Below are 23,303 nucleotides of genomic sequence, written 5' to 3' on the forward strand. Positions count from 1 at the left end.
GAAACTGAAAGAATATGTGACCACCAAGCCAGCCCTGCAAGAAATATTAAGGGGGATACTGTAAATGAAGAAAGACCCCCGAGAGTAATAGAGACTAGAAATTAACAGAGACAATCTATAGAAACAGGGACTTTACAGGCAATACAATGGCACTAAATTGATATCTTTCAATAGTTACTCTCGATGTAAATGGGCTAAATGCTCTCATCAAAAGACACAGGGTTTCAGATAAAAAAGCCAGACCCATTCCTATGCTGTCTACAAGAGACTCCTTTTACCCATTCCTATGCTGTCTACAAGAGACTCCTTTTGAACCTAAAGACACCTCAAGATTGAAGGTGAGGGGATGGAGAACCATTTGTCATGCTAGTGGGCCTGAAAAGAAAGCTGGGGTAGCAATCCTCATATCAGGCAAATTAGATTTTAAACCTCAGACTGTGGTAAGAGATGTAGAGGGACACTATATCTTATTTAAAGGGTCTACCAATGAGAAAAATCTAACAATTGTAAATATCTATGCCCCCAACATGGGAGCAGATTACATAAACCAACTAATAACCAAAATAAAGAAACATGGATAATAATACATTAACAGTCGGAGACCTAAACACTGTACTCACAGCAATAGACAGATCATCAACAAAGAAACAAGGGCTTTGAATGACACACGGGACCAGATGGACTTCGTAGATATATACAGAACACTCCATCCTAAAACAACAGAATACTCATTCTTCTCGAGTGCACATGGAACTTTCTCCAGGATAGATCACATACTGGGTCACAAATAAGGTCTCAACTGATAACATAAGATTTGGGTATCTTATTTTCAGACCACAAGCTTTGAAACGAACTCAACCACAGGAAAAATTTGGAAGGAACTCAAACACTTGGAGGTTAAAGAGCATCCTACTGAAGAATGAATGGGTCGACCAGGAAATAAAAGAAGTACTTAAACAATTCATGCAAGCCAATGAAAATGAAAACACATTGGTTAAAAACCTATGGGATACTGCAAAGGCAGTCCTTAGAGGGAAGTACATAGCAGTCCAAGCTGCCCTCAGAAAATTAGAAAAATCCCAAATGCACAAGCTAGCCTTATACCTAAAGGACCCAGAGAAAGAACATCAAATATAGCCTAAAGCAAGCAGCAGAAGAGAAATAATAAAGATTAGAGCAGGAATCAATGAAATAGAAACTAGAAGAAAGTAGAACAGATCAACGAAACTAGAAGCTGGTTCTTTGAAAGAATTAATAAGATCGATAAACCTCTACCAGACCTATCCAAAAAAAAGAGAAAGGACCCAAATTAATAAAATCATGGTGAAAGGGGAGAAATCACAACTAATGCCAAGGAAATAGAGACAGTTATTAGAACTTATTTCCAGCAGCTATATGCCAAGAAACTAGGCAGTCTGGAAGAAATGGATGTATTCCAGGATACTTATAAACTACCAAGACGGAAACAGGAAGAAATAGACAATCTGAACAGACCAATAACCAGCAAGGAAATTGAAGCAGTCATCAAAAACCTGCCAAAAAACAAGAGTCCAGGGCCAGATGGCTTCCCAGGGGAATTTTAAAGAAGAAATCATCCCTATTTTCCTGAAGGTGTTCCAATAAATAGAAATAGAAGGAAAACTTCCAAACTTGTTCTGTGAGGCCAGCATTACTCTGAGGTCCCAAACCAAAGACCCCATCAAAAAGTAGAATTACAGACCAATATCCCTGATGAACATGGATGCCAAAATACTCAACAAGAGCCTAGCCAGTAGGATCCAACAGTACATTAAAAGGATTATTCACCATGACCAGGTGGGATTTATTCCTGGGATGCAAGGGTGGTTCAACATTCACAAATCAATCAATGAGATACAGCACATTAACAAAAGAAGAGACAAGAACCATATGATCTCAATTGATGCAGGAAAAGCATTTGACAAAATACAGCATCCTTTCCTGATTAAAACTCTTCAAAATGTAGGGATAGAGGGAACATACCTCAATATCATAACAGCCATCTATGAGAAGCCCACAGCAAATATCATTCAGTGGGGAAAAACAGAACTTTTCCCCTAAAGTCAGGAACACGACAGGAATGCCCACTCTCACCACTTCTGTTCAACATAGTACTAGAAGTCCTAGCCTCCACAATCAAACAACAAAAAGAAATAAAAGGCATTCAAATCAGCAAAGAAGTCAAACTCTCTTCGCAGATGACATGATACTTTATGTGGAAAACCAAAAGACTCCCCCTCCCATAATTGCTTAACTCATACAGCAATTCAGCAACATGGCAGAAAACAAAATCACTGCACAGAAACCAGTTGCTTTTCTATACACTAACAATGTGACTGAAGAAAGAGAAATTAAGGAATTGATCCCATTTACAGTAGCACCAAAACCCATAAGATACCGAGGAATAAACCTAACCAAGGAGGTAAAGGATCTATACTCTAGAAACTACAGAACAGTTACGAAAGAAATTGAGGAAGACACAAAGAGCTGGAAAAGCATCCCATGCTCATGGATTGGAAGAATAAACATTGTTAAAATGTCTGTGCTGCGCAGAGCAATCTACACATTCAGTGCAATTCCTATCAAAATACCATCAGCAGTTTTCACAGAGCTGGAACAAACAATCCTAAAATTTGTATGGAAGTAAAAAAGATCCCGAATCGCCAGGGGAATATTGAAAAAGAAAACCAAAACTGGGGGCATCAGAATGCATCAGTTCAAGCTATATTACAAAGCTGTGATCATCAAGCAGCATTATATTGGCACAAAAACAGGCACATAGATCAATGGAACACGATAGAGAGCCCAGAAATGGACCCTCAACTCTATGGTCAACTAATCCTCAACAAAGCAGGAAAGAATGTCCAATGGAAAAAAGACAGCCTCTTCAACAACTGGTGTTGGGAAAATTGGACAGCCACATGCAGAAGAATGAAACTGGACCATTCTCTTACACCACACACAAAGATAAACTCAAAATGGATGAAAGACTTAAATGTGAGACAGGAATCCATCAAAATCCTAGAGGAGAACATAGGCAATAACCTCTTTGATGTTGGCCACAGTGACTTCTTTCCTTTTTTTTTTTTTTTTAATTTATTTATTTGTCAGAGAGAGAGAGAGCACAAGCAGGGAGAGCAGCAGGCAGAGGAGGCAGAGGGAGAAGCAGGCTCCTTGCTAAGCAAGGAGCCTGATGTGGGACTCGATTCCAGGACCCTAGGTTCATGATCTGAGCTGAAGGCAGATGCTTAGCCAACTGAGCCACCCAGGTATCCCCACAGCAACTTCTTTCAAGACACATCTCCAAAAGCATGGGAAACAAAAGCAAAAATGAACTTTTGGGACTTCATCAGGATAAAAAGCTTCTGCACAGAAAAGCAAACAGTCAATAAAACAAAGAGGCAACCCACGGAATGGGAGAAGATATTTGCAAATGACATTACAGATAAAGGGCTGGTATCCAAGATCTATAAAGAATTCTCAAACTCAACCCCCCAAAAACAAATAATCCAGTCAAGAAATGGGCAGAAGACATGAACAGACACTTCTCCAAAGAAGACATCCAAGTGGTCAACAGACACATGAAAAACTGCTCCACATCACTTGCCATCAGGGAAATACAAATCAAAACCACAATGAGATACCTACCACCTTACACCAGTTAGAATGGCCAAAATTAACAAGACAGGGAACAACAAATGTTGGCAAGGATCTGGAGAAAGGGGAACCCTCTTACACTGTTGGTGGGAATGCAAGCTAGTACAGCCACTCTGGAAAACAATATGGAGGTTCCTCAAGATGTTAAAAATAGAGCTACCCAATGACTGAACAATTGCACTACTACATATTTACCCCAAAGATACAGATGTAGTGAAAAGAAGGGGCACCTGCACCCAATGTTCAAAGCAGCAGTGTCCACAATAGCCAAATAGTGGAAGGATCCAAGATGTCCTTCAACGGATGAATGGATAAAGAAGATGTGGTATGTATGTACAATGGAATATTACTCAGCCATCAGAAAGGATGAATACCCACCATTTACATCGGCATTGATGTATTTCGCATGTAGTGAAATAAGTCAAGCAGAGAAGAACATATCATTTGGTTTCACTCATATGTGGAACATAAGGAATAGCACAGAGGACCACAGGGGAAGGGAGGGAAAACTGAATGGAACGAAATCAGAGGGAGACAAACCATGAGAGACTTTGGACTCCGTGAAACAAACTGAGGGTTGCAGAAGGGAGGGGAGTCGGCAATGGGGTAACTGGGTGATCGGTATTAAGCAGGGCATGTGTGGTGATGAACACTGGGTGTTATATGCAATTGATGAATCGTTGAACACTACGTCAAAATCTAATGGTGTACTAAATGTTGGCTAAGCGAACATAATAAAATGCAATTCAAATGAAAAATAAGTATACTGGCTTCTGAGTATGCGAAGAATAAAAGAGTGGGATTTTGGTTTGTTTGGTTGTATTTTTGTTGTTATATATTTTTACCCTTTTAGCACATCTCAGAATTCCTCATTTTTCTTTTTTCAAATTTAAGGTCTGTATTTTTGTGGGTGAGGGAGGGTGTATTTTGATCCTTTTGTTTTCTGTTGGTCAGTCTTTCTGCACTCATGTACCATAGTTTCGGTTACATATTTCCAAATATAGCAGGGTTTGAGAAATGGATAGAATATTAGACATTTAGACCCCTAAAGAGTCTAGGATGTGTAAGTCTCTTCACCTAAGTATTGGTGTCATTATGTTTGATGTACTGTCAGCTGCCTCTTTCCCATAATAAGTGAGCTTTAAATAGACAACTTAAGGACCTGACCTTTGCAGTTCAGTTGTGAGATTTTTCTCTTTCTTGTCCTGAGCTCTAACTGCTCCTAACAGAGGAGGTAGAATCAGGGCACAAAAATATAAGAACAAGATAACCTTGACTTTTCTATATTATTTTAAAGGGGATTTGAAAGCAGTTTAACATTTGAAATTTGAACATGATTCAATGCTATTACAAATAAAGTATAATTTTGGGTTGTCAGTATACACAAATAAATGTGTGTATTTATGAATAGGTATGACTTATTCACATATACAGTATCTCTGTAAAATATATACATGCAAATACCTTCCAGTTTTTTAACTACAGAAACTTATTTTCAGAATAACTAGTTTTCTAGTTAAAATAAGGGCAAAGTAGTCCCATTTACCCACTTACACTAATGTTTAGAAAACTCGACATGATTAATATTTTCGGAAGCAATCTCCTAAAAGCCCAGTTTAGAAAACTATTAAATAAAGCACAGTCATCTCAAATGGGTCTGTGACTTGGGAACTCCTCCCCCAACCATTTAAACTTGTTAAATAATTGCATTCTGCTACTAGAGAATTGGATGGTTATTATCCATTCCATATTAACATTTACTTGAATGCTTACTATATGCCAGAGATTGCTGTACATTTCACATGTATCATTTCTCTTGTTTGTTACAGAAACTATGGATAAAATAGTAGTGCCACTTTACATTAAACTAAGGTTTGGAGAGGTAAAAAAAAAAAAAGTTTTGCCCAAGATCATGTGGCAAATGAGTAATGGCACCTGAATTTGAAGTTCAAAGTCTGCTTTTTAATTTAACCATTATCACTAAGTCGAGGACTGAAATCTTCCTCTTTATTGTTTAACTGTACCTGGACCAAAGAAGCTGCTAACTCTGTTAGTTAATTCTTATCAGGAAGAAGAGTACAGCACCAGCTGTGAAGATAACAGCAACAAAAACAAATGAAAGGACCAAGATATACTGGAGAAGACTTGGAAGAAGGAGACCAGAGTTTGCACTTGACTCCGTTTTTAGCTTATATATCACTTTCTTAGGAAAGCCTTTCCCTACCACATCCTATTCCTTATTCGTCTGTGTTAGAACACTGAACTCATTGTTGTAATTACCATATTGCAATGATTCGAAGGTGCACATATTTTTCATTTTAACATTTCTAAAGTTTGGATGCATCTTATAATTGATATCTTAAAATTAGTTGGTAGCATTTCTCAATTATTAGTACAAAAATAAGGATGTGATTTATGGTTGATGGCATCTTAGATTTGATGAAATACAATATTTACATGTGTTCCCATGAAAAGGTTTATGTCATTCCAACAGTTTTAAATACCAGGTATACACAGTATTTTCCAATTTCTAGTCTAGTCCTCTTTTAAGCTCCAGACTTGCATGTTGAACTAAATTTTCCTTTGATACCCCAGGGATCACCAATTCAATATGTCTACTTTCCGAAAAAACTTGTCTTTTAGCATTCCCCCAATCTCAGTAAATGGAATCTACGTTCGTACATTCATGAAGCTAAAAAGCTACCAGTTTGACTGCCAGGGTGTGAATCCCACTTCCACCCTATACTAGTTATATAAGCACATGGAGATGTGTGTTGCCTTTATTCTTCATCTGTAAAATGGGGAGCATAATAACACCTATCTCTGAGAGATTTTAGGAGATTAAAACAAGGAGTAAATGTTAGCTGCCACTAATCTTCATGATACATATCTGTGACCTCTCTCCTTAACTCTGTACATGTAATTCATCTTCAGATCCTGTGAGAGGTGGGCCCTTCAAAATATTTCTGTCCACTTGTATCTCATTGCTGCTTCTCCACTCCAAGCCCTCATTTTTCTCACCTATAGTAACTAATAGCTTCTACTCTTTCTCATCTCTAATCTATTCAATACAAAGATCAGTCAACCATCTTTTAAATCAGATCATACAGCTTCTTAAAACCCACAATTCTTAATATGGTGTGTATTGTTCTCAGTTGTCTGCCTAGCCTCTGCTTGCTTTTTCAGCCTCATCTTAGGCCGCTCTACCTCACAGTGTCACTCATTTCTCCCAAATGAACTCCCACTCATCCTTTACTTTTCGTCTTAGCTGCCACTGCCTCAAAGACATGTTCTGATCTTCCAAACTAAAGTAGGTACTTCAGCCCTAATGTGTGATCTTTTGTATTGAATTTATACCTTTCATATTTGGGGTGAAGATAAGGAAGTTGAGTGATTTCCCCAAGGCTTGCAATGCTAATTATGGTAGAACTAGAATACCAGCCCAGGACTGGCCAACTCTAAACTCTTATTTCCATGGTCCTTCCTTTGCTTCCTTGAGAGCAGAAGATAGCATATGAATCAATGTGCCAGGCTTCCACATGCGGCCTGACTTCTCTCCTCTCTTTCCATTTAACCTTCAGGTAGGTTGTTCTTTCAATATCCATTTCTTTGTGAGCCATCTCTCCTAAATTAGATTGTAAACCTTTGAAGTTGTTCTTCATCTATTTTTATGATATAGTATAACATTTTTATAGTAGTTCTTATATATACCTAGCACATATAAATTACCTTGCACACAGTAGATACTGATTAAATATTTTTGTCTTAGGGATATTAGAGAAAAATAATATTTTAATCCATTTAATTTTTTTCAAGGTTTGGAGATATCTCATGAAGGAATTTAGTACCTGCCATACTCGTCTACCAATCAGTAACAGTACATTTTCTGTTTTTATATTTTGAATAGAACTACCTAAAATTATTTTAAAGTAAACAGTTTTTGTCTTCAGAGATTATTATGATTGTTTCACTAGAAAAACAATTAACCTTAAGTATTTTTGCTTTGCTTCAGGAATTAAGTGATCTACAACGCGACCCACCTGCTCATTGTTCAGCTGGACCCGTGGGAGATGACTGTAAGCTTTGCTTTCCTGCTAGGATTTTGCTACCATTAATAATATAGGTTTGGGGGCACCTGGGTGGCTCAGTCGTTAAGTGTCTGCCTTCGGCTCAGGTCATGATCCCAGGGTTCTGGGATCGAGTCCCACATCGGGCTCCCTGCTCGGCGGGAAGCCTGCTTCTCTCTCTCCCACTCCCCCTGCTTGTGTTCCCTCTCTCACTGTGTCTCTCTGTCAAATAAATAAATAAAATCTTTAAAAAAAAAAAAAATAATAATATAGGTTTGAACATTTGTTAATGACTCCAAAACTCCTTTGTTTGTTTCAGTGTTCCACTGGCAAGCAACTATTATGGGACCTGTAAGTATGATTCATATATGTGAAATTAATTCCCTCAGCCATACTTCATTTTTGCCATTTCACCTTTGATGAGATGTGTGCGGCTAAGGTTGAGTTTCCTTGTACTCTGAATCACTCAGGAAGCAAAATACAATTAAAGGATTTTTGATGATTTTCTGGAGCACTGGTGGCAAATACTTGTTAGGATCACTGTGATGTTTTCCTTTGCCAATTCCTTGATCATTACACATAGTCATGGATCACCCACAATTTGCAACCAGGCTGTAAGTTATACATTTGCTTTATCTGCTTTTAAACACAAAAGTCATTTGTTCAGAACTAAGCATAATTATTCTCACATCAACAATTTTAGTGGAAAAAAACAATTTTAGTAGGTTAGAAATGAGTCTAATTAACTCAGTAATGGAATACCTGCAAGTTAACAAGCACCAGTTTGCAAAAACTGTCTTCTCCGTTCCTATGTGTGAGAGAGAACTGGTGAGATAATTGCAACAAATCTATATTTGCCAACTCGTGAATTTGTTGTTTTTAGTTTTGTTGTATTGTACTGAACTCAAAATTACCTGCTATTTTATGACTGGCTTTACTTAACACTTACTACCCTTGTTAAGATTATTTCTTTCTATACCTAAGGCAGTTATGACTTGAAACAGACTTTTCTTTCTGTGCACAAAATCTGATTGCATAAGAATGGGCATTGACTACTTTCTGGGTGAGAATATATATACTAGTAACCTGCTTCCATGAACATCATTCTCTCCTCCCTCCCCTGAAAGAATTTTATGTAGTAAGACATAGAGGTTTTAATCATATTGCCTTGTGTTTCACTTTTAAGAACAACAATTACTGAATTTTCAGAGCAGGAGTCCTGGGCAAATGTCTCAAATTACTAAACTGTTATATTAAGTTAGTTTTTTTAAGGGTAAAATGCAATATATTTATTTAAATAACAACTTTAAGAATGTAGTTATTTGTTTTTCATTGCTTACTAAGAACCTTCAGAATACTATTACTTAAAGGCCCACCCTTACCATTTGATTTATAACCCTTCACAGATATTTCTTAGGTGAATCACAGTAGCAAATGGTTACAATTATGTTACTCATACCTCCTTTATTTTAGTAATGCAAACATGTCACTCTATAATATCATTTGAATTTACTTATATTTTCTACATTCCTTATGAGTTTTGATGAACTAGAATTAAACTATATATAGTAAGAGTAATTATACAGTACAGTCCTCTAATGTATATGCAGAAACTTGAGGAAGTAATGATAGTCTTGCTATTATTACCAAAGTGGTAATATAACATGATAAATTTAATTAAATATTAAGGAGGGGCACCTGGTGGCTCAGTCAGTTAAGTGTCTAACTTTGGCTTAGGTCATGATCTCAGGGTCCTGGGATTGAGCCCTATGTCCGGCTCCCCGCTCAAGTGGGGAGTCTGCTTGTCCCTCTGCCCCTCCCCCTGTTCATGCTCTCTTTCTCAAATACATAAATAAATAAATTATATATATATACATATATATAGGAATATATATGTGTGTATATATATAAAGGAATGAAAATAGAATTTTAGGTATTTTGCTACCTTTTTTCTTTATCATTTTTTCTTGCTTGTAACATTAAATATATTTTCTAACTGCCGTAAAGAAACATGGCCAAATTTCAGGGCGCCTGGGTGGTTCAGTCATTAAGCAACTGCTTTCAGCTCAGGTCATGATCCCAGGATGCTAGGATTGAGCCCCGCATGGGGCTCCCTTCTCAGCGGGAAGCCTGCTTCTCCCTCTCCCACTCTCCCTGCATGTGTTCCCTTTCTCACTGTGTCTCTGTCAGATAAATAAAATCTTAAAAAAAAAAATAGAAACCTGGCCAAATTTAAATTCCTTTTGTAAAGTTTGTTCCTAATTTGGTTCAATGAATATTGAATTTATCTAGTTTTATTTTGAACTTTTTTGCATTTTCCACATTATATTATAAACTGTTTTTAAGTGAAGATTGGAGGTCTGAATTGTGTGTCACATAGCCTTTCCTTTTTATAACTTGGTCTTTTTAGTTCATCTCTATTCTTGCCCCATAAGGACCATCAGGGCGCCTGGGTGGCTCAGTCGGTTAAGCGTGGGACTCCTGATTTCAGCTCAGGTCCTGATCTCAGGGTCATAGGATCAAGCCCCATGTCAGTTTCCCCGCTCAGTGGGGAGTCTGCTCAGGATTCTCTTTCCCCCTCTGCCCTTACCCCTGCTTGTACTCTCTCTTAAAATAAATAAATCTTAAAAAAAAAAAAAGACCATCAGATCTTAAGTTTTATAAATAAGGTAAATAGATACTAGCCCGAACCCTTTTCCCCATACTGATTACTGCTGCAGAAAATTCTTCTTTTCTCAAAGCAATCTTGTGTGTATACCAGTCTATAAAACTCTAGACTCATAAAAAGATCTGTTTGTGTAAGTCACACCACTGTGTGTGTCCTATTTTTGTGTTTAACTTTGATGTCGTCATGATTGTTGGAGACTCTTCCTTCATACCTGCAAAGGGAAACCTGTTTTCAAGGTAAATGATTTGAACTTAGGACAGAATGATGGCATTTTTTTTTTTTTCAAATCTATTTGGGGGAAAATCATCTTAGGTTATTAAATACAGTAATCACTGATGTAAAATATTTGTAATTTCAGCCTGATAGCGCCTATCAAGGTGGAGTCTTCTTTCTCACTGTACATTTTCCGACAGACTATCCTTTTAAGCCACCAAAGGTATTTTCATTTTTATGATTGATGTGACTCTTCGTCAGGGATTTTACTCTCTACCCCAAGATATGTACATGACATCAAAGACTGTGGGTAGATTAGCATCTTCAAACTATTCTGTAAAATCACTGAATTTAAAATATGCTTTCTTACTCAAATATTGGACTGTATCTGTAACACAAAAGGCAGTATCTGTTATACTATATATTAGCTTCCTTACCTTTTTCCCCTCTCCTCATTAGATATATGTAGTTTGGGAAATTTTTTATGGTCAAGAATCAGACTTTTCTATTCAGGGGATTGATTATCTTTGAAAGTTGACCCTATTTCTCAGTTCTTAAGTTGTTATTCAACAAAAATTTATTGAGCACCTCCAGTGTTCTGTTACATTGGGGAATACAAAAATAAATATGACCCAGTCCCTTTATTAAGTGTGGTAGGAAAAATAAAAATGTGTTCTTATACATTAAATTTAGACTGGATCTGAAGAGGAAATAAATGATGGTGACATCAATGAGGGAAAAGTTTATTAACAAATTCTGCCACTCAGAATAATTATTTTAGATTTTTAAAAACACCTGATTAACATATATATGAAACAATATAACAACAACTCTTGTGGAAGATTAGAATTCTTGGCAGATTCCTTAGGATAGGTAACAGGCTGAGGCACCTCAACTTTCCTCTGGAACAGGGTTGGCACCCTGTTTTTAGATCCAGTGTCACTTGCAGGTATCAATGATAATAAAATTAAGAAAAGGATTATTTTGAGGGATCATGAAAGCCATAATTAATTCGGGTACTACTCAGCCAGTCATACCAGCAATTACAGATTTATTAATTCTAAAATACTTCTCAGCTCCTACTGAGGGGCAAGGGGAAACTGACTTTATTTGCTTTCACACTCCCAGTAGCTAAAAGTATGTGTGCACAAAGTAGATGCTCAATTTGTTGTTGAATGCATTTCTCTTCTAAGGTCATATAAAATTGAGGACATTTTACTCTAGAGCAAATTGGTTCTGTTTTGTTCATAGTTCATGGGTTGTCATATTTTCGTTTTGTTTTTAGATTGCTTTCACAACAAAAATTTACCATCCAAACATAAACAGTAATGGAAGTATTTGTCTTGATATCCTGAGGTCACAATGGTCACCAGCTCTGACTGTATCAAAAGGTAATTTCATTTATCAGATTTATAACTGTTGATAACAGTGAGACAAGAAAAATATAGCAGAAGTATCTAGGGACCAAAGTTTAAAAAAAAAAAACCATTCTACTGTGTTTTCTCCTGCTTTGATTTTGCTTGCTTTCATAGCTCTTCTGTTGCTCTTTTGCTTTTATCAGTTAGCTTGGCGCAGTTCACGGGCAAATCTTAATGATAAAATGAGACAAACTTTAAATACGTTAGAGCTAGAAATTTGGATGAGCCTGTTGACATTTTACCCCTTTAGTTTGGGCTTTAAAAGAGAAACAGAGTAAAAATAAGATTTTAGGACCAGTTGTCACATTTATTAAATGGGATTGTTGATGTAATGAGTAAAGCTTTACATCTCTTACTTCATCTAAGAAGAAATGCCAGATTAGGCTGATAAATGATTTAAAATGAAAGACACATTTCACACTTCGGAATTATACAGTACATTTAGCATGTTAGTCTAAACTTTGAATAACCGATAGCATTATTATGACTGATAACATAATCCATGTGGATTCTCAGCTTTAACAGTTACATACCTTTTTCTTGCTAAATTATCAGATGTGACATAGACCTTCTGAAGCCTTTTTGTTACTAGCCAATACTATTTGCTGTGCCAGCCCTCTTAATTCATGTCGTGTTTCTCTAGCAGAAGAGAACCTGACCATTGGAAAATACTGTTTGAGTTCGAAGCTTCTGCCCCTGAAGTAATTTGGTGGTTTGCCCTTTTTATAAAATTTAAGAAAATTATTTCTCTTGAAGGATTCAGGGGATGAATGAATCTATGCTCATTAAAAAGAATCTTTTTAATAAATGCTACCTGAATGTTTAACTTATTTTTAAAAGTGATTAGATTTATAGGAAGCAGGGTCCACAGTGATAATTATTTCAAATATTAGATAAATAGTAGCCCTTCCTGTCAGCTAGTTATTATGAATGGCAGTTTTCTGACCTAAAATGTTTGTATAAAACATTCATGTCGATTCTAGTGTCTTTTAAAAAATCACGTAGTGTTACTGTTATGCACTAGATGCAAGAAAGTTTTTGTGTCACAAGGTTATTCAAATTAATATACTCTTTCCTGGAATGGTACCACAAAATGAAAGAAATGGCAGACTACCAGATGTTGAGCACTAATTTTCTAACATTGGTAGCTTTTTATAAATATTAGTATTCTTGTCTTCCGGAAACTGCCCTTGAAGAATTTCATGTAGCCTCAGTGTCCTCATATGTGAAATGGGGATTATAAGAGTATTACCACATAAGGTCACTATGCATCTGGCACATAGAAGGCACTCAAACGAATGTTAACTCATTATTACCTTTCTCTTTATCTTAAAACATCTGATTTGTGTACATGATAGTGAAATCAGAGCACATGGCTCTTGGCAGCAGGAGTGGGAAATGAGGAACTTCCCTCTTGCTTATTTTATAAGGTAGCTTATACTTTGCTTATTTGTACATTTTTCACTTTTTTATATTTCAAAAGTCTTATTTTGCTTTTTATCATGAGTTTAGTCTAGAAACTCTGGAGATGTGAGCCCAGATAATCTGCCCTATTGGTTTAATATAAAAGGCTTACAATTTCAGTAGGCAGGTGGAAAATAAGGAAGATGAATAAAATACTAATTTTTCTCAATAGCCCTTAGCAACCCCCTTTCTGTGTCATTTAAGAAATTAACCGTGCTTTATAAATTCACTTGTGGATTTGTAAGAGTAGGAAAAGATAAAGGAACATAGTAGAGGAAAGTGAAGATGAAATGTTCTTCCAAAGATTCCTCATACCTCCTCAGAAGTGGTGGCATGCTTTTGTCTGTCATAACAGACAAATCAGGAACCAGAGTCCTTGTTCCTTACTTTTTGATACTTAGATTGTTTTTAAAGCTGTAGCTATTTGAATTAGTATTTTGATGTGGCAAGAAAGAACTACTTTTTCAATTTTCACTTATATTTTAAAACATACAGGTTATGTATTGATAACTGTTCACATTATTTTTAAGTGAGTGTGATACAAATAATGGACATGGAATAAAAGATTCTTTGAAAAAAATCTGACAAATCGTTCTTCTTTGTAGGCAAACTGTAGCACTAAAGCCAAAGTAAAAAATGTGCATAAACAGGAGTCCAAAATGGTTTGGACTGTTAACTGCAATTTGTTTGCTTTATTTTGAATTGATTAGAACATAGATTTTCTGCATTAAAATAAAATAAAAAATGGACAGTTCCCTCATTAAAGTACAAAAGTATCTTTAAGAAATATCTAGGGACGCCTGGGTGGCTCAGTCAGTTAGGCGTCTGTCTTTGGCTCAGGTTATGATCCCAGGGTCCTGAGATCGAGTCCCCGTCATTGGGCTCCTTGCTCAGCAGGGAGCCTGCCACTCCCCCTGCTTGTGCACTCTCTCTCTCTGATAAATAAATGAAATCTTAAAAAAAAAAAAAAGAAATATCTAAAGTTAGGATGCTGTTCTAAAAATATTTTGATTAGGTACCATATTTGGTATATGTGTGTGTTACCTAAAATTATTTTTATAGAGAAATCTTCAGATTAAATGTTGTTAATAGTTACTTTATAAATGCACATTTTTTAAATAAGTAGAAATTCAAATTAAATGTACAACTTCAAAAATTATAGTAATTTTGTGTTCTACACATTGTATGCTAATTTTATAATTTTTAATTTAAAAATTAGAAGTATTTGCTCCTAAGCAGTTAGTCTAAAAAGTAATTTAACATGCTCATTTTATTTTGTTTTCTTTATAAGTTCATTGTCTATATTCAGTAAAATCATTTTCATATATGTAATTGTTATAAAGCAGAAAGATCATTATCTGATGTGATGTTCTCTTTTCAATCTAGTTTTATTGTCCATATGTTCTCTACTTTGTGATCCTAATCCAGATGACCCCTTAGTACCAGATATTGCACAAATCTATAAATCAGACAAAGAAAAGTAAGTGTTTACTTATATTAGTTTCTGTGTGGGTGTTCTGCCAAAACATACATATTATCAAAATATTTAAGTACATTTAATTGTGTTTATTATACTTATACTAAGTTTGCTTATCTTTCCACTGGAAGAAATCTTTCTTTTTAAACTTTATTAGTCTTTTTTACAAAAGATATTATTCCTTCCCACATAGTGTTTAGTCCTTTACTATTTAATAGTACATGTTCTGCATTTGCATAATATATCTGTTTTTTGATAGGAAAGAACTAGATATATAGTTCTAAGTAGTAAATTTAAAATAAAAGAATTTGATAATTGGAAGCCTTGAATATTGTATTCCTTATCTTCTCCCAGGAAGAGAACTTTTCCCTAACCCCCTCCAAACTGACCTAATTTTCAAGCTGCTTCATCTTGCTGGTACCATTGATTTATTTGTAGGTTACAGATAACGCCCATTCAGGGCACTTTTATAGATTTCTGTTAGAAATTGATTTCCTATTTTGTTGTTTGTAATTTAGGCATGTTTTTATATTGGTTATAGAGAAATCCATCAGTTAAAACATCACTTGTTTTCTGTTTTATTTAATATATGAGCCTAAGTCACATTGACCCAATAATTGGCATATGAATGATTATTGCAGTTAAGTATAAAAAGGTAGAGTATACAGTTTTATATAAATAGGTCTTCTAAAAGATTAAATTTGTATGTTTTTACTATATCCCTTTTGTATGCCTACAGATACAACAGACATGCAAGAGAATGGACTCAGAAATATGCAATGTAAAATAAAAAAATATTTCATATATACCAGAGTACTGTAAAATCTAGGTTTTTTTCAACATTAGCAGTAAATTGAGCACTGTTTACTGTTTCATTGTACCATGAAATCCTTTGATTTTTACCCATTTTACATGTATTTCTGAAGCAAGACAAAACAAACTTCCAAAAATACCCTTAAGACTGTGATGAGAGCATTTGTCATTTTGTATGCATTGAGAAAGACATTTATTATGGTTTTTAAGATACTTGGACATCTGTATCTTCAGCTTACAAGATCTGCAATGCATCTGAAAAGTAACCAAATTATTTTTTGCTGAAACTAGATGTTTTTACATGAGAAATACTGTATGTGTTGTCTAAGATGTCACCATTTTTATAAATCTGTATTCAGATTTCATTCTTTGTTAGCTCACTTTATAATTTGTATTTTTTTACTGTATAGACTAAATATATTCTATTTACATGTATGTCAACTCATTACCTTTTTCCTGTGAACAGTATTGAAAAAATGCAACAGCTGGTAATTAAGTGAATTAACTGTCTCCCTTGTCTTAGGGTATTCGGTAGATTGATTGCAGATTTCTTAAACCTGAAAGGATCTTTACACTGTAATTCTCAGTATCCTGATTATGGAGAAACACTTGTTTTGATTTTGTTATACTTGACTTAACTTTATTGCAATGTGAATTAATTGCACTGCTAAGTAGGAAGATGTGTAACTTTTATTTGTTGCTATTCACATTTGAGTTTTTTTTCTGTATAGGCAATATTATATTGACACCTTTTACAGATATTAATGTAGCTTTTTCCATATAAATAAAATGCTTTTTCTACTATTTGTCTTGATTACTTAAAGAAATAAATTATTATAAGTAAGGATCAAAACTATAAAATTTCGCATGAAAATTAATTCCAAATTGTGAGAATGAGTTGTATTTGGCATTCACTGCCATTAATTATATAAATTTTATTGCTTTAGGTTTGTATCTGTTTACTGTATTATCAGTCTAGAGAATGATACACATTGGACCCTTGTTATAGAAGAGAATTTAGAGTAAGTTGAGGTTTGTCTTGGATCACATTTTAAGTGGATCATTTACTAAAGTACTGTGATGAGTATAAGGCAGTGTCACCCACACTGAAGAAAGTATTGACCTGAAAAATAGTTTAACTATTAAAATGCCCCTCTAGGTGGAATGGACATTGTATTTCTTAACATTTTAAAATCTAGAATTTTCAAAATAGTAGTTTAGTGCCATCACAGTTTGAAAGAGGGCATCCATTTTTTTACTACAGATGTTATAAAGAAAATTCGAAAATGATGCTTTCCTCTGTTTTTATAAATTTCCAGTTAAAACTGATTTAAATAAGCAGGTTATCTTTGCAGATTTTAAAGAAAGCTAGAAAGTTCTAACTTGGAAAAAAAAATACATTTCTAATTATTTAGCATGCTTACCAAACTTGAGTGAGTGTCATTTTTAAGAAGAGTTGTAGCTCTTTGGATTATTGCAGTAGCTGTATATAAGTGTGCAAGAATCTGTGATGGATGTAGTCGTTAGTAAAGCATTTAAATCACTTCAGTATTTTACCATGGATCATTACCATTAAAGCACAAAATAACCCGTTGTTAGAAAATGTGTTTTTATAAGTGAATGTAAAAATAAATAAATGAATTGTGAAATGGATGTTTAAGAAAATATAGGTTTAAAAAGTAACTATATTAAGTAACGTCTTGAAACAAACATATCATGAAAAACACTGCTTTACTAGGTATATGATTATAAGCTACATTCACCCAGAATTTACACTCAACTTCATTAAAGTATTTAGTCTATTTTGATAGTAAAGGATTTTGTTTCTTGAATATCTTTCACTTTTTTTAAAACTTTGATTTGTGTGGCATTTATTTTTGGAAGTGTCCTTTTTTTTTTTCTTTATTAAAGGTTTTGAAATTCGCCTAATTCTTGTTTGCCTTTGCTTACATCTCAATTGTACAACCAGACTCCAGAGGAGTGAGCGCAGTTTCTCATAATTAAATAAAAACCTTAAGAGCTCAACAGTGGCATAATGATTAACCAAGTCACCATTTTAGTTATGTCGTGTTTTGCTAAATTCTGACAAGGATATATCAGTTACCTTGTACAACTGTAAGTCCGAAGTCAGGGGCCTTCCTCCATAAGTAACCATTAATTTAGGGACCCCTGGAATGAGGAAAATGGGTAGTCTTTTGGAGATTTAGGATCATACCTCTTGAAGTCCTGGATGTTTCAAGACCGTTACAAACCATATTCAAGTTGAATTCTGGACACTAGTAACTGTCACATACAGTTAAGTCAGAGATACAAGTTGTAAAGGCAACCTCACCCTCATCTCCCATATTTGCATATGATTCTTGAAGTACAGGCTTTACACCTGCCTATGTAAACCATATATAATTATTCATTTTTGCTTTAAGTCATCCCCCTTGCCCCCTTGTCCTTAAACTGTTTAGGGAAAATTTAAAATTTATTTTGTAGATCAACTACTTATCAATTGCAAAGGATCATAAGGTATCAAATGAGAAACACAAACACAGAGCACAAGGGCAACCTTAAGAGTTAATATTCAAGAGTAACTTTTAAAAAAACTTGATAAAAATACCACATGTAGTTTTTCATTTCTTTTATCACTTTATTTCAGTGATCAGTTTATCTCTGTACACGATTCAGCCATTGATGTTTTGCAGGATCCTGCTCTCACAGTTCTGTATTTTTAAGATGGAAAAATTGGGGAAATTAATTTTCCTCTCAGATTAAAAGAGATTCTTGGTTGTGAAACTATTAATATCATGTTTATTTGTTGGTAGTCAATTTGAATTGGACTCAAAGTCCAGTTCAGTCAATGATGTTCTGAGTTCTGCTGTAGAATCATTAGTCCTGTTACTAGGACCAGCCATGGAAAATGTGATCAATGCTTTAGCCATGGCCATATAAATAGAGCTTCAGTATATTCAAATTGTTGGATTTGGTCTGTTATACAAGAGTATTGTTTATCTTTTTAGTTTAAATCTTTTTTTTTTTTTTTTAAAGATTTTATTTATTTGACAGAGAGAGACACAGCGAGAGAGAGAACACAAGCAGGGGGAGTGGGAGAGGGAGAAGCAGGCTTCCCACGGATCAGGGAGCCCGATGCGGGGCTCGATCCCAGGACCCTGGGATCATGACCTGAGCCGAAGGCAGACGCTTAATGACTGAGCCACCCGGGCACCCCTTTAGTTTAAATCTTTTAAGTGATTATCAGTGTAATAAAATAATAACAAACCTGATAGAAGTTCAGTTTTATCACTCATCAACTGTGTACTAGGACTTTCAAAAATTTTTTCCTTAAAACGGGTTTAAATACAATTCATTAGCCCTAAAGTGTAATGCACGTCATTTGTGAAAGTTCTCATTTCTTTAATAGTGCTTCTCTTACTGTTCTAATAGTTGTACAGATAAGAGAAGATTCATCTAATTAACATTTCAGACACCAGTTTTCAGTCTTATTTTTTGACCCAGGGTTTTCTGGGTGCTGTATAGCAGTTAGCAAACTAGGCTGTGGTAAAGCATTTGTGGTTATAATTCTTGCTGGTTGTTTGATATAATTACAGTATTTTATTTTCTGTATACTGAGAAATTTATATACTGAATAGAAGGAGTGTCTTATTCACTATTTGGCTTTTTATCATTTTATTTGATGTGTAAAACATCTTCCTGTATTAGCAAGCAATGCCTATCGCAGTGCTATGCTAATCACCTTATTAAATAGCCTGTGGTATCATTTAGTGTCTAGATTTGTTCAGGAATCAAGTAAATGATTCAACAGTTTTTACTGAAAATAGGTTTATTTTCCTTTTTCTGAAAAAGTATCAAGTGTAGTATCTGTTCTTATCAGTTTAATTTCACTTGTAAAACTTGCTATGTATGGATAATTAGTCATTTCTACTTTTTTTTTTTCCTGTACTGGGTGATGTTGGCAAACTCTTCTTAAACAGTTGATATGCTTTCACCAGGAGTTTTTTCAGTAATAGTGATAATTAAAAATTTGCAGACAGCTGATGTTTTTGGTTGTAGAAATAATCTGTAATGTAAAAGTATGTTCATGACAATAGCATTATATCACTTATTTGTATTATAATACATTTAAACTGCTGCTGCCATTGTCCTGTTACATATAAGAAGGTGGTTTTAAATTGTAAATGATTTGAACTAATAGAAAGAGGGAATATTCACCTAAAAATATTAGCATTTGGAGGCATTTTTGTATAATAAGATACATTTCTTTAAAAGCTTATTTTAGCACTCTATTAGGTTCTACTGTAGAGGAAGGGATGTGCCTTTCTTAGCTCAGGAGGAAGCTGCTTTTATTATGCTGGCAAATGTATAAGATCTGAGCTACGCTTTCCCCATATAATTTGTTTGTGTGAAGATCTCTTTAGTTCAAATGATCACTATGGGTTGTGTATGAAATACAGTATTGTAAACTCTTAAGATACATATTGTGGGGACCAGTTGTGACACCGCTTGTGTTGGCACTTCTGACCCACTCATTTTTTTAAGATTTTATTTTAGAAAGAACGTGAATGGGGGGAGGGGCAGAGGGACAGGGAGAGAACCTCAAGCAGACTTTGTGCTGAGCATGGAGCCCAATGCGGGGTTCCATCCCATGACCCTGAGATCATGACCTGAGCCAAAAACAAGAGTCAGACATTCAACCCACTGAGCCACCCAGGTGCCCCCCCAATCCACTCATTTTAACAGCCTACAACCACCCATACATTCAGTGTGTGAAGACGATTCATAAGACTAAGCATTTGGTCATACTCATAGCTAAGATTTATTATAGTGACACAGCAAAGATACACAGCTGGATCAGAAAGGAAAAGACTAGAGGAATTAGTCTAGAGTCTAGAGGAACCCATGTTCAGGCTTCCTATGCTGTTCTTGAAGGAGCTACACAGAGTGTACTCCAACAGTGAAATGCATTAACATGGGCACAGTATTTCTGCCCAGGGAAGCCTGTTTAAAAAGCCCAGGGTTTTTATTGGGTGCTAAATCATGTAGGCACCCTTTGCCCACCAAAATTCCAATTTCCCAGAAGAAGAGCAGGTGTTTACCGTAAATCACGTGGTTTTTAAAGCAGTCTGGTCAGGCTAGCACAACCAGTACAATCTTATCAAATAAAGAAAATTTCAAAAGCTAAGTTTCTAGATGCCAGCTGAGGGCCAACCTTGTAAACAAGCCCTTCTAAAGATTAGACCTACACCATTTGTTGAGAAGACTATTCTTTCCCTTGGAATGGTCATGGTATCCTTGAAAATCAGCTGAACATAGAGGCTTATTGCTGGACTCATTGACCTACATGCCTATGTTAATTCCATAATATATTGATCCCTGTAGCTTTGTTGTAACTTCTGAAATCAGGAAGTATGGGTCTTCCAGATTCATTATTTTGTGATAGTGTTTTGACTCTCCATGTCCCTTGTGATTCCATATGCATCTTAGGATCAGCTTTTCCATTTTTTCTGCTGAAATTTTAATTGGGATTGTATTGAACCCATAGAGCAATTTTGGTAAAGACATCTTTTGTTCTGGTTATCTATTGCTGAACGACAAATCACCCCAAACTAAATAGTGTAAAAGAAAAACCTTTTTTTATTACGCTCCTAGATTCTGTTGGATACAGAATTGGGATGGGGCACAGTAGGGATGTTTATCTATTCCATGATACTTAGAGGCTTCAGCTGGGAGTGAGGGGTCTGGGAGCTTAAATCATTAGCAGGCTTCTTCACTCAGATGTGCCACTTATTAAAAATCTATGTGACTTGAGCTTCTCGCAACATGGTAGCTCAGTTCTAAGAGGGAGCATCTGGGGGCAAGTGTTCTAAGAGAAAAGGAGAAAGCTCCATGACCTTTTATGATTTCACCTTAAGTTACATAGTGTCACTTTGGTAGTTTACTGGTTGAAGCAGTCATAAGCCCTTTCAAAGGGAAGAGGACATAGACTCCCACCTTTCCATGAGAAAATTTGGGGTCACCACCAAATTCATCTTACGAATTCATTCATGAATTCCTCCATTTCATGTATATATATATATATATATATGTATATGTATACATGAATTCCTCCATTTCATATATATATATATATACACACACATGAATCAGAAAGGAATATATATATATATTCAGTATATTCAGTATGTATATATATATAGTCAGTAGGTATATACTGATTGTTTTGTAGTGTTCTGTGTAGAGGTCTTGCATATTTTTCATTGTTTTATTCCTAGGTATCTAATTTTTAAAATGTATTAGAAAGTTTTTTTCATCTCATTTTCTGTTCTTACTGTGTAGAAATCAATTTATAATATTTGCTTTGTATCCTGCAGCCTTACTAAATTGACTTTTTAATGGTTTGTAGAATTTTAAGGTTTTCTACAATTATAATTATGTAACCTGTGAATAATGATAACTTCCTCATTTCCAATATATATCCCTATTATTTCCTTTTCTTTCCTTGTTGCATTAGCTATGACCTCCAGTATTATGTTGAATAAAAAATAGTGATAGCAAGTGTCCTTTCTTGTTTCTGAAGGAATGCTTTCATTTTTCAATATTAAGTATGGTGTTTATTACTAAGTTCCCTTCTATTCCTAATTGAGCATTTTTATCACTGTTGAGTTACATGTTAAATTTCATTGAATACTTTTTCTACATCAATCAAGATTATTATTGTGTTTTAATCCTTTTTTTTCTATTAATGTAGCATGAATTATATTAACTGATATTCAGATGTTAAATTATCTCTACATTTCTGGACTGAACCCCCTTTGAGATGCACTATCCTCTTTCACAATCACTAACTTCTCAGGGAGAGCTAAGATGGTGGCATAGGAGAAGGATGCTAGGCTTGACTCATCCTCAAACACAACTAGATAACTATCAAATCATTCTGAATACCCAAGAAATTGACCTGAGGACTGACAGAACAAACTGCACAACTAGAGGAAAAGAAGAGGCCACATGGAGGAAGGTAGGAAGTGCAGAGATGTGGTTTGGAGTAGAAATGGATCGAAGGGTTCTGCAGAGGGGAGGGAGCCCTGGTCAAGGAGAAAGGTGAGAGAGAGAGTGGAGTGCACAGGGATATGCACACAGAGAACACTTCTCCAAAGCCATTGGCTGGGGGAAAGACAGGGGCTGATTTTTGTGAGTTTTTGCAACCAGCTGGGCTCAAAGACTGAAGTTTCAGATGTCAGCAGGCGTGGCTGAGATAGAGCCCTGAGGGCGCTGCCCTGTTTCTGAAGAGAAGGCATGCAAGCAACTCCAGGGCAGATGGCATGATCTGAGGCTTGCCTAAGGTGCACAGGGAATATTCACTCTTTTTGGAGTGCATCTATGAGGTGGCGTTCACAGAAATGTTTCTTCTGGGACAAAAGAGCCAGCAGGCACCATATCCCTCTCCTGCCCCTCAGCATAGGTGCAGAGACACCTGCTGAGGGTTGCTAACCCAGACACTGGCT

At 35.5% G+C, this 23,303-nt stretch overlaps 1 protein-coding gene across 11 annotated transcripts in view; it reads left to right on the plus strand.

The window, feature by feature from the left end:
• Window positions 1-22,362, plus strand: part of UBE2D1 (ubiquitin conjugating enzyme E2 D1) — a 44,578-nt gene extending 22,216 nt beyond the window's left edge. For 2 of the 11 annotated variants that reach the window (XM_064594656.1, XM_064594658.1), the window contains exons 2-8: window positions 5,744-7,256; window positions 7,688-7,751; window positions 8,062-8,093; window positions 10,769-10,846; window positions 11,909-12,014; window positions 14,892-14,985; window positions 15,722-22,362. In XM_064594656.1, the coding sequence (XP_064450726.1) occupies window positions 7,215-7,256; window positions 7,688-7,751; window positions 8,062-8,093; window positions 10,769-10,846; window positions 11,909-12,014; window positions 14,892-14,985; window positions 15,722-15,767 (462 nt within the window). In that variant the 5' untranslated portion in view covers window positions 5,744-7,214 and the 3' untranslated portion in view covers window positions 15,768-22,362. Of the gene's footprint in view, window positions 1-5,743; window positions 7,257-7,491; window positions 7,553-7,687; window positions 7,752-8,061; window positions 8,094-8,212; window positions 8,357-10,768; window positions 10,847-11,908; window positions 12,015-12,684; window positions 12,743-14,891; window positions 14,986-15,721 lie in introns of all 11 variants that reach the window. The other 9 variants (XM_045877874.3, XM_045877875.3, XM_064594660.1 and 6 more) reach the window with 8 other exon arrangements.
• The last annotated feature ends 941 nt before the right edge of the window (window positions 22,363-23,303 follow it).

This window comes from Mirounga angustirostris, unplaced genomic scaffold (genome assembly GCF_029215605.1).
Source record: "Mirounga angustirostris isolate CCGP_5_RB_7025 unplaced genomic scaffold, mMirAng1.0.hap1 SCAF_6, whole genome shotgun sequence".
Lineage (NCBI taxonomy): Eukaryota > Metazoa > Chordata > Mammalia > Carnivora > Phocidae > Mirounga > Mirounga angustirostris.